At 32.0% G+C, this 12,290-nt stretch overlaps 1 protein-coding gene across 1 annotated transcript in view; it reads left to right on the forward strand.

The window, feature by feature from the left end:
- Positions 1-12,290, forward strand: part of Ahi1 (Abelson helper integration site 1) — a 180,201-nt gene that overhangs the window by 13,866 nt on the left and 154,045 nt on the right. Inside the window, exons 4-5 of the mRNA XM_076859434.1 lie at positions 4,264-4,805; positions 7,289-7,470. Coding sequence (XP_076715549.1) covers positions 4,264-4,805; positions 7,289-7,470 — 724 coding nt within the window. The remainder of the gene's footprint in view (positions 1-4,263; positions 4,806-7,288; positions 7,471-12,290) is intronic.

Genomic DNA, 12,290 nt, shown 5'->3' on the forward strand with positions numbered 1-12,290 from the left:
ACTGGAATTCATTTCATAAGGCTAATTCAGAAAACCATATGATCATCTTAAATATAAGAAAAGGATCTGGAATATACATAGCACTCAAGGATAAATGCATCAAAAATGTGCAAGATGTTGAAATTTGCTACATTTTAGCAACTGAAGTCTGCTGAGTTTTTTTTTTTCTGCATAACCTCTAATTAGATCTATCAGGAAAAAGGAAAGACACAAATTACCAATATTAGGAATCTGAGAGGAAAGTCATTATATGCTATAGATTTTAAAAGGATAATAAGGGAGTATAATGAATAATTTTATGTATATTTACATTTATATTCAGTGTATATACTGAAAGGCCCCAAAATGCTAACAATAAAGATTTGCTTAAATAGGTATCCTGTTCATAGTTTAGAAGAAGCAGTGTTGTTAAATATCCATTCTCTGAAAATCTTTTGATTCAGTTCAATACTAATCAAAATGCCAGCAGGTTTTTAAATTGGAAATCTAAATATGAGATTTATTTGGGAACATAACAACAGACTTAGAATAATGAAACAATTTTAAAAAGAACAAAATTGGAGAAGTTACACAGTTTGAATAGAAACCCAGAGTAGAGCTGTAGTAATCAAGACAGCTTGATATTGTCATAAAGATAGGCATATGTATCAATGGAGCAGAATAGACTTTAGAAATGGACTCAGTTCTTCCTTTTTCTTTCCTTCTTCCCTACCTCCCTCTCTTCCTTCATTTTTGTACTGGGGATTGCACCCAGGGCCTTGTGCATACTAAGTACGTGCTCTACCAATGAACTACACCCCATTCTGGTCACTTAATTCTTAATTGTCAAGGTTAATTCAGTAAGGGAAAAGAAAAACTTTTCAACAGTGGTCCTGAAATAATCATATATCTATATGCAATAAAATAAATTGTGACCATATCTTGTTTGGAAAATAGCTAGAAATGGATCAAAGACTTACATATAAGAACCAAAGCTAAATAACTTATAGAAGAAACAGAATAAAACCTTGGTATCCTTGCTCTGGATATAAAAGCATAAGACATAAAAAGAAAATGAGATAAATTGGGGTTTTCAAAAATTAAAAACATTGCTAAGAAAATGAAAGGATCAGCTTTGGGTTGAAAGAAAATATTTTCAAAGCACCATCTGATATAGATTTTAAGAACAGTTATAACTTAGTGATATGAAAACAATCCAATTAAAATTAGAGAAGAGGTATGGATAGCAAATAAGAACATGTAAAAATTCTCATTGTCATTAGGAGTTAGGGAAATGTATTTTTTTAAATTTTTTTTAAATTTGAGACAGGGTCTTGCTAAATTCTGGAGACTGGCTTTGAACTTATGATCCTCCTGCCTCAGTCTCCAGAGTCACTGGGATTACAGGCATGCACCATCACACTGGTTTCAGGAGTTGACTCCATAAAGACATGGAAAAACTTACATCATGATTATTGTGACCATATAACTATACATTTGCCAAAGTCCATTTATATACTTAAAAGTAGTGAATTTTTGGTAAATAATTTTTTCAGAATAATTTTAAAAGCAGACACACTGAAGAAAAAAAAATATTAAGTGATGCACAGAAGTTAAAGATGAAGAATGGACAAAGATAAATTAGGAACATGAGCAAATGTCTTTGGGCCATTTCAAATTCAGTCACAACCAGATCCATGAAGCTATTAAATTCCACAAAGCAGACATCTGTTACTGTACTACAATAAAACTAGAAATTAATAACACAAGTTTATAATTTATAAATAACTTATTCCATTAAACTATAAGGGGGAAAAAGGAAATCAAAACCACAAAAAATAAAGTGTTTAAAAAATAATGAAAATATAATTATTATCCTTTGAAATGTATAGGATGTTACCAGAGATAAGCTGGGAATTATATCTATTGTACTATTTAAAAAAGAACTGAACAAAGGAAAAGATCAATGACAGATACAAAGTCATATAAAATTAATATTATTTGTACAAAGACTGATGGATCAGAGTGAATTAAAGTATTAAAAAAAAAACAAGCCTCATCTTATTAGTTTTCCCAAAGTTTCATTTAAAAAAATTTTTGAGACCACAAAATATTTCTTGTGTGTCTAATTCTTGATTATGTCTTTTTACAACTATTTCCGTTAGGAGTTTTCTCACAATCTGAGCAATATTGGTGCTACATTTCTAGTATTCAGTGAAAAAGTAGAAAGATAATCTATATGGCCCGTTTTAACATAATGGAAATTCAGTGTTATTGAAGTATGACTATATTCATAGAAAGAAAACAAAGAGAAGTTTCTGAAAAGATCAGCAATCTTTTTCTTTGTGGAAGGCAATCAAGGATGAACTTTGGGTTTCTAATTTTGAGGGGTTATTTTGTTTGTTGTTTTTAAAAAATTGTTATTGTTTGAAGCATATATCACTTCTAAAACAGAATATTTGAAAATTCATTTCTTAAAAGAGAGGCAATTGTTTTGTTTTGTTTTGGTATTGGGGAGTGAATCCAGGGTACTCAACCATTGAACCCCATTCCCAGCCCTTTTTTGTATTTTATTTAGAGGCAGAATCTCACTGAGTTACTTAGGGCTTTGCTAAGTTGCTGAAGCTGGCTTTGAACTTGGGATCCTTCTAAGGGAAGCAATTTTTATTAGCTCTGATATGGAAGATTTTTTTTAAAACTTATGGCTTCATAATTTATCATTAAATATAGACAGAATTAGGAAAATACTTAAGTGAGCAATCTTTCCTCTGCCTTTTTTTTTTGTTTTGTTTTTAACATAGTCTACTTGTGCTGTTTGTGGGGTGTACCTACCTGAAGCATGCTACCCTTTCTTTCTATGTTGAATATGTATTGAGCTACTTTATGTTTGGTGTTCTTTCAGCATTTTTATCTCCTTTTCATATGTAGTCAATGTTTTCTAACTGCTTTTAAACATGGAGAATTTTAAAAATTGGGCCTCAGTATTCAGTAGTAAGCATAGACATTTTTTAGAGAGTTCTTAGTTGTGATTTTAGCTTTAGTCCATTCTGATTTTCATTGCATCTATTAAGTTTTTATTTCTGTCACTCAGAATTTTATTTCTAATATTTATGGTTCACCCAACATTCTTTTGTATTTCTTAAATATGATGCCTATTTTAAATTCTTACTAGTTTATACTATTTATATTCCTTTGATATTCATTTTTCTCTTTCGTTGGATTTCATGGCTCACCTTAATTATACTGCTTTCCTTTAGTGTCTGTTAGTTTTTAGTTGTCCAGTTGTCTTTATGTTGAGAATCTTTCCTCTGCCTGTTTTTTGTTTTTAACATAGTCTGCTTTTGCTGTTTGTGGAGTGTGCTTACCTGAAGCATGCTACCCTTTCTTTTTATGCTCAACTGCTTCATCCTCTGGGTGAGCTACCACAAGAGTTGTCCATTCCAGTTCCTCAATAATAGGTTGTCCTCAGGCATATTTGCTGCTTCTTAGGAATAGCTGATTCTGATTCTTAATTGCTTCTCCAGAACCACCTATATGTGAGGAAGTCTTTCCCTATCAATTGTGTTTTTTTCTCTGATGGTTTCTTAATAGATCTAATCTTGCCTACTTAAATCCTTGGAGAATTTCTCAAAATACTTGTTTTACTATTAGTAACATTCGTTTATGATTTTCAGCCTCTTTTTTCCTATTAAAATAATATCTCATTTCAAATAATATTTTATTGGAGAAAGAAGTATAGCTGTATGCTTAGTTTGACATTTGATTTAACTTGATATTTAACATTTAGCAGTGTTTTAGTTATACAGTTGGACTCATTACAGGGTAATCTTAGAGCTAAAGACTTTGGTTTTCGAGTATAATTATGGAGCAAGACAAATGACCCATGTGTGTTTTCTCTTGGGGAACTAGAAATGTTTTACCCACAGTGACTCTTTTAGTAGTTTCTCATCTCCTAATTAGATTAGAGTTTGGATCATTTTTCCAGTGAGGAAAATAGCATTTAAAATTTGAGCAATTAATTCATTTCTGAAAAGTCCTTAAGGACTTTTCCCCATGTTAATTAACTAACTCATTTAATCTCCAGTTACTTTTAGAGATTACTAGTCTAATTCTGGAACATAAACTGGGCGAATGCTCATCAAAGTCTCTACAATATTATCACTCTGTCTCAGCAGAAGATAATCTTCCTAATATTCCACATTGTTGAACATTAGTCATTGTTTTTATCTATATAAACTTCAACTGTCCTTAGCTAAAGCTTTGTTGTTGTGTCTTATTCCCTAGCTTGGCACTGTTAAAAGCGGTCTTCAGAATATTAAAGAAACCAAAAGTGATGATGTAAGTTGTATTAACACTAATAACCCAGAGAAGAGCATGCGAGTCACTAAAAACAAACTGAAGAATACACATTCAGCAGCTGAAGATTCAAATGATGATGTCAGTGTAGAGGAAGACAAGCAAGGAAAGTCAAGTAAAAAGATTACAAAGACCACACAAGAAATGGAACCAGAAACTTCTGAGAAGGTAGATTTTGCACATCAGAAAATGAGAACAAAGTCATTGTCTGGTGTTGATCATCAAAAAAGTGATAAGACAAAGGAAGGAAAAGAAAATAATTTAGAAGGAGAAGAAGAGCTCATGCAAGCCTACCAGCTCCAGGTAGCTGAAGAAATGGCAAAGGAAATTAAGAAGAAAATAAGGAAGAAACTGAAAGAACAGTTAACTTACTTTCCCTCAGATACTTTATTGCATGATGACAAATTGAGCAGTGAAAAAAAGAAAAAGAAGAAAAAGAGAGTTCCAGCCATGTCTAAAGCTGAAACAAGGTACTTTACATAGAAACATATTTTTTTAATATATTCTTATTTTCAGCTCTTGCATGACATCTGTAGTTTAATAAAATTCTTGATCTTTCATTTGGAGACACTGCCACTAGGAGAACAGGAGCTGACCTTATGCAGCACCTCAACTTTGTGCTAGGAGCTTTATGAAAATTAACCATTTATTCCTTATTACATCCCAATGAAGAAAAGTAATATCATTCTGTTTTTCTGATGAGGAAACTAAAAGGTTTAAGTCACAGAGGCTGAGCCAGATCTTGACAGCTTAACTCCAAAGTTTCTATCTTTACCCACATACTTCTCCTTATAAATAATAGAAACCTAATTACTTCCCCCTTTTTGAGTTATAAATGCCCATTTGGACATATGAATATAGCTTTCCTTATTATACAAATAACATTTTCTCATTGTAGAACAATCATTCAAAGATAATCACTGTTGGCAATTTGGTATTTAGTAATTTGTGTGTATATATATATATATATATATACACACACACACACACATATACATACATATACATATATATCCATAAATATACATACACATACATATATATGTATATATATAATGAGTATACATATATGCTTGTGTATATCATTTGGGTTTCTGTGAGTATATTTATAGGTTCTCTCTTTAGAGAAAACAGTAAGATTTAAAAAATGCCTTTTAACTGCCATAATTTTTTTCTGCAGTCATCTAGAAGCAACTTAAGGTGGGAACATTCTGTAGATGACTATTCCTTGGCATTTCAGGGCATTTTCCTCTAAAGCCCTTGGCTAAAAGTAATTCCCCTCTTATCATCACAAGTTAATGGACCAGTGGTAACAAAGAGAAGGACAGTCAGTTTGCTAAAGGGATATGTTAGTATATATAATATATATTATATATATACTACAACAGTTACCTGTTGCTGCATTAAAAAATTACCCTAGAACATAGCAGTTTAGAACAACAAACTCTTATTGTCTCTCAGTTTATGTGGTTTCAGGAGCCTGGAAATAACTTCACTGGGTGCCGCAGCCTGGCTGGCTGGGCAAAGTAGCGGGGGCAGGGGTGATGAGCAACTTGTGTAGATTGATACAGCAGGAGTGGGAGCCGTTTATTGTAGGACAACAGAGGTATTTATACATTCCACACAGCTTATCTTAATTAACATAAAATAGATACAGCAGTCAACCAATAAGGAATCTCCACACTTAATGGCTCGCTGGTGTTACTTCACAAACCACTCCCTCTGGCAAAATGCCAGGCGCCACCCTGACTTGTTTACAGATGCTAACAACTGGGTGCCCCTGAGTCTCACAGGGTCTGTCACAGGCAGGAGTCAGGATGTTAGCTGGGCCTAAAGCTACTGCTAGTCTTGATGGGGACAGTCTGCCAGTGGACATAGCCATTAGAAGGCCTCAGAAGATCTGCTTCTAAGATCAGTCATATGTATGTTGGCAGATTTCAGGTCCTGACTGGCTTTCAGCCAGACATCATTGCCCTGCCACGTGAACCTCTCCATGTTTGCTACTCACAATGTGGCCATTTGTTTCCCCAGAGCAAGGGATCCAAGGGAGTGAGAGCAAGACAGATGTCACAGTCTGTTTAAGATCTCATTGTAGTATTGGGTGACTCCACTACTTCTCACACTTAAAGAGAAGGGGGTTATACAAAGAAATGATTATGAAGACATAGGAATCATAAGGGCTGCTAAAAATACTGTAAATACTGTAAATACAGTATTTTTAGAATCTTCCTTTTTTCAGAGCTTTTTTGATATAGAGCTAGAAAGCCATTCTTACTATAAAATAGAACTATTTCACAAATTTTAATTAAAACCATGTCTTATATCATGATAGTATGCAAAGGGTAGCTATTATCCTTAAATAGTTGTAAACAAACTTTCATAGGCCAGCTTCTCTTTAAACTTAGTATACTTCTTGGCTGCTCTTTCTTAACATTTATTGGTTTATATGATGCAGATTTTTGTTTTAATGATAGCCTTCTGAAAATATAGTCACACTGGAAAACACACGGAATTAGTTTTTACCTAGAAACCAAAAGTTATTTACCTGAAACCTCTTGAAAACAGAACAGACTTATAATACTTTTTTTTTTTCTTTTTTGCCTTTACACGAAGAGATTTAGAAGTTCACTAATTATTTACTTGGCATCAGTGGTCCTATGTAAGACAGATCTATTGCTCATAAAAGATTATTTCATTTTTTTCCCTTGGGGTTTAGAGCTCGATGTGTTGACCCTTGGGGTATATAATTCCTCACCAAGCATAAAATAGTCCCTATAATACCTAGTTTGATGTCTGATTGTTATATAAGAAAATACATGCATCTTCCAGCAGAAGACAAACAATTTTAATATTATCCTTGCTTCTGTTTACCATTCACTCTCTTCTACAATGAATAATGATTATTATAATGTTAATATATTTGTAATTTCTTGTATTTGGTTTATATTTGCAGCACATTGAACATCTCTGATGACACAGTTGAAGATGAACAAAAGAAGTACTCGCCAATTGGAAACATTACTTCAGATTCTCATCAAGATGATGAAATAAGCTCAGTGGAACAAAATGCAGATGATAACATGCCAGATAACACAAAATCCAAACCAAAAAAGACAAAAAAGAAGACTAAAGCAGGTTTGTTACACTAATTAAATGAAAAATAGTTTGCTTTTGACTCTAAGAATTTTAGTTCTTAAAATTAAGCCTAAAGATATAGTTTAAAATAATCACATGTATAATATTTGGTACTTGTTCTGGATTCATCTTGATTAAAAGCATCCATTTGTAATTATAGGTTGCTGTGATGGGTTTGTGTTACTTGAGTCATTTTGAGTTCTTAATTTACTCTAGAATAATACAGACTTTGTCATTACTTTTGTGGCATAGAGAATTTCTTCTTTAAACCATTGAGTTTAGAGTCCCTAAGTGGTTAAGATTCTGTTGTGAAAGACAGAAATGGTCAACAGTCAAAAAATATTTCAGATATTCAGGTTGTGTCCCTGTATTAAACATAGTGTCCACCTGGTTTCTCAGCTAATTCAACTCTCCTCTTGCAAATTTTCCTTCCCACTCTTGCTTTCTGTCTCTACATTTTCTGATTTTTTTCCTTTTTCTTTGTATATTCTTGCCCTTTTCCTACCTATTATTCTATTTTTCCCCCAATCCCATGTAATTGGTAAAACGTTGGGAGAAAGATAGACAATTTTAGAATTTATGGTTTTTTATTCATTAGAGGATACCATTGATGTTTTCTGATTCTAGTAGTTAAATTAAAACACTTGTTGAAGCACAATATACATACAGAAAAGTATATGTATCACAGTGTACTTCTTAGTGAATTTTCACATACTGAACTTACCTATAAACTCGTTGTCTAAATCAAAAAACCGATCATTATTAGTCCTCAGATACCCTCCTCAGGCCCCCTTTCACTCTCTGCAGAGATAACCACTATCCTGTTTGCTAACAGATCATTTTTGCAGATCGATACAAATAGAATTATAAACGTGCTTTTTGTGCCTGACTTCTTAACTCAGTGTTATTTTTGTAAATTTATACCAGCAGTAAAGACAGTTGACCTTATACATTCTCAGTTCTTGATTTTGTACAGTATAGATTTCCATTGTGTAAATATACCACAGTTAACTTACCTAACCTATTGATGGTTATTTGAGTTGGTTTTGGTTTTAGGCATTTACAAGTAAAGCTGAAAGGAACATTCTGTTCACATCTGTTGTGAGCATATATATACATTTTTGTTGAGCACAGTCTTGGAGTTGCTGTGCTTTTATGTAGTAGTTTATGTATATTGTTGCTCTAATCATTACTTCCTATTTTCCTTGCTTGGTTTACCAATAGACACAAGCAGTGTTTGAGAGTTCTAGTTGCTCCACATCTTCACCAGCATGTACCTGGTGTCTACCTGGTTAGACCTCTGAATTTTTAATCATTCTTAGGGCTATATAATAATATATATCCCAATTAACCTTGACCTTAGCCTGATCCCAAATAAAACTAGTAATGTTGATTCTTTTCATGTTTATTAACTACTTGGATTTCACATTTATAAATTTGTTCAAGTCTTCTATGCATTTTAAAACAAAATAATTGTTGTCTTCTGATTGATCTGTGACACTATTTTATATACCTAGATATGAGTCTTTTCTCAGATATAAATATACACAAATAGTTGCAAATATGTTCCCACTCTAGGCTTCATTATTTCTTATTGGTAATTTTTGAAAAATAAATTTTTATATTACCCAGTTTCCCTAATTTTTTTCTTTGATGGTTAAGAGCTGTCTGTGATTTGTTAAAGAAATCTTCCCTAAGTCCTGAAAATGTTTTGCTAAAAGTTTTACTGTTTGACTTTTCATGCTTAGGATTATAGTTCATCTGGAATTGATTTTGTTTATGATTTTTTGGGGATGAAAATAGACAATTTTAGAATTTATGGTTTTTAGTCATTTGAGGATACCATTGATATTTTCTGATTCTAGTAGTTAAAAACAAGTGTTTTTAAAATTTAATTTAATACAAATGTTTTTAAATGTAATTACTGGATCAAGACATTTTAAACACTTGTTTTTTAATTTAACTACTAGATCAAGACTTTTTTTTCACGTGAGTATATAATTGACCTAGTAATTATTTACTGAAGACTATCTTTTTCTCTTTATAGTACAGTGTCAATTTTATGATAAATAACAAGACCATGTTAAATGTGGATCTGTTTTTATAGTCTCTACTCAGTCACATAGACGGTTTGTATAAAAAATACCTTAATTACTATAACTTTATAATAGGTCATGATATTTAGTAGTGTACTATAGTTTTTTTTCTTCTTCAGTATTATCTGTGCTATTCTTTACTCTTTGCATTTCCATGCGAATTTTACAAGTGGTGTCTCAATTTCCCTCCTCCTATCCACCTTAATCCTGCCAACCAAGCTCAGTTTTGATCTAAACTGGATAAATCTAAAAGATTCACAATATACCAACTCTCTGAGTAGACTTGGCATTTTTAGAAATATTTATCTTGAAATCTATGAATTTGGCATGCATTTCCATGTATTTGTATCTTATAAAATTTATCTTAATAATATTATAAATTTTGGCAGTCTTTCTGTGGAAATCCTAGTATTTGATATTACTTAATAATACTGTAAAAGGCATTTTTTTAAAAAATGTTTCTTTTTCATTTGTTTCTATTCATATGTACTTAAATTTTAAACATAGTACCCAGTAATCTTGCTAAATTTATTTATTACTTCTAACAGTTTATTCTTAGATTATTTTGAATTTTTTACATGTATGATCATTAATATGTTAGTAATGGTAGTTTTATTGTTGCTTTTTCAGTTATTGTATCTTATTCTTTTTTTTTTTCTTCTTCTCAATGCATTGACTAGGACTTCTATTATAACCTTAAACAGAAGTGGCAAAAACAAGTATCCTTTTTTTTTTTTTTTTTTACCAGCCTTGACAGAAAACTCTTTCACCATTGAGTATGATGTTTGCTCTGAATTATCTGTAAATACCCTTTATCAGATTAAGGAAGTTACTTCTGCTTTGCAAAGGCTTTTATTTTTCTTTATCATGAATTGATTTTGAATTTTTTCAGGTACATATGTGATCATCTTATCAACATGATCATATAAATTTCACCTTTTTTTGTGTAAGTGTGGTTAACTGTTATTTAAATATTAAGCCATCTTTGTGTTCCTGGGAGGGTTGAAGGTACCTACTTGGTTGTGATAGATTTTCTTTTATTTCCCCTCCAAATCTCTTTTTTGATTTGGCTTGCCATTACTTTGTATTTTTATATCTGTGGTCGTGAGATTGGTTGTACTTTTCTTTTCTTAAAATGCCCTGAATTTAGATATAAAAGTTTTGATTGTCTTAGAAGAATTGGGAAATGCTTCATCTTTTTCAGTTTTTGGAGAAAATATCTAATATTTAGAAGAATTTACTGATAAAGTATCTTCTAAATATTTAGAAGAATTTATTGATAAAATATTTTAGACTAAAGATTTTCTGTATAGGAAGAATTTTAATCAGATTTAGTTTCTTTACTACATATCAGAGTCTTCACATTTTCTATTTCTTCTGGCAACTTTGTTAGGATATATTTTTTAAGGAATATGTCCACTTAATTCAAATTTTCAAGTTTTGAATGTATATAGCATCTAGAAGGTTGTACCATTTTTTTTTCATTCATAATATTGTCGTTTGTTTTTTCCTCAATTTTTGATCCATTCAAGGATTTTGGGTCTGAGTCTTCAAAGACTCAGCCTGTAGCTTTGATATTTTTTTTATTGTACATTTGTATACTATTTTTTCTTCTATTTGTATAATTTCAGCCTGTAGCTTTGATTTTTTTTATTGTACATTTGTATACTATTTTTTCTTCTATTTGTATAATTTGTACTCTCTTTGGGTTTGATTTGCTGTTTACTTCTAGCTTCATAAGATGAATTGTATAAGAAAGATTTTAGTCTATCTTTTATAGGCATGTAAGACTTCAAATTTCTACCTAAGTATTGCCTTAAGCTGTTTCCCTAAAATTTTTTGACATTCTGCATCTTTATTATCATTCAACTAAACAAAATTTTTATATTTTTATTTTAATTTATTTGGTTAAATATTATTTAGTAGTCTGTTGTTCAGTTTTGAGCAGCAATTGATTTTTTAGTTATCTTTTTATTATGGGTTTCTATCATCCATTGAAAATTGACCAAACCTAGGCTTTCCTCTTTGCCTGCCTGTTTTGTTTCAGACCTTTTCCCCTAGTGTGATATGTTCTGCTAGTACCACCTAGCCACCAGAAGATTTCACTACCTCTCCACCCTCCCAGAATTCAATTTGTGAGGCAAATTGGCCATGTGCTTAAGGCTTCTCCGTTTTCCAGTTTTATTGCGTTATTCATAGGAAACCACTGAAAACTTTGCTGGAGAACTTCTTTCTGCTTGGACCAAATCTTGATTCTCAGCCCACACCCTGAATCAGCAAATATTCCAGAGACAAAAGCAGCTGCCATTCTGTCTGTTTACCTCTGACTGAGTCAGTCTTGGCCCCCCCCCCCACACCCACTTTCTCTCTCTCTTTTTTTTTTTTTTGTGCTTTCATTGTTTTATTTTATTTTTTTTATTGGTTATTCAAAACATTACAAAGATTGCAGAATTACATCGGTTACACATCCACTTTTTTACATGCTGCCCTATTAGTAACTGTTGTATTCTGCTACCTTTCCTATCCTCTACTATCCCCCCTCTCCTCCCCTCCCATCTTCTCTTTCTACCCCATCTACTTTAATTCATTTCTCTCCTTATTTATTTCCCATTCCCCTCACAAACTCTTATATGTAATTTTGTATAACAATGAGGGTCTCCTTCCATTTCCATGCAATTTCCCTTTTCTCTCCCTTTCCCTCCCACCTCATGACTCTGTTTAATG

Source organism: Callospermophilus lateralis, chromosome 6, assembly GCF_048772815.1.
Source record: "Callospermophilus lateralis isolate mCalLat2 chromosome 6, mCalLat2.hap1, whole genome shotgun sequence".
NCBI lineage: Eukaryota > Metazoa > Chordata > Mammalia > Rodentia > Sciuridae > Callospermophilus > Callospermophilus lateralis.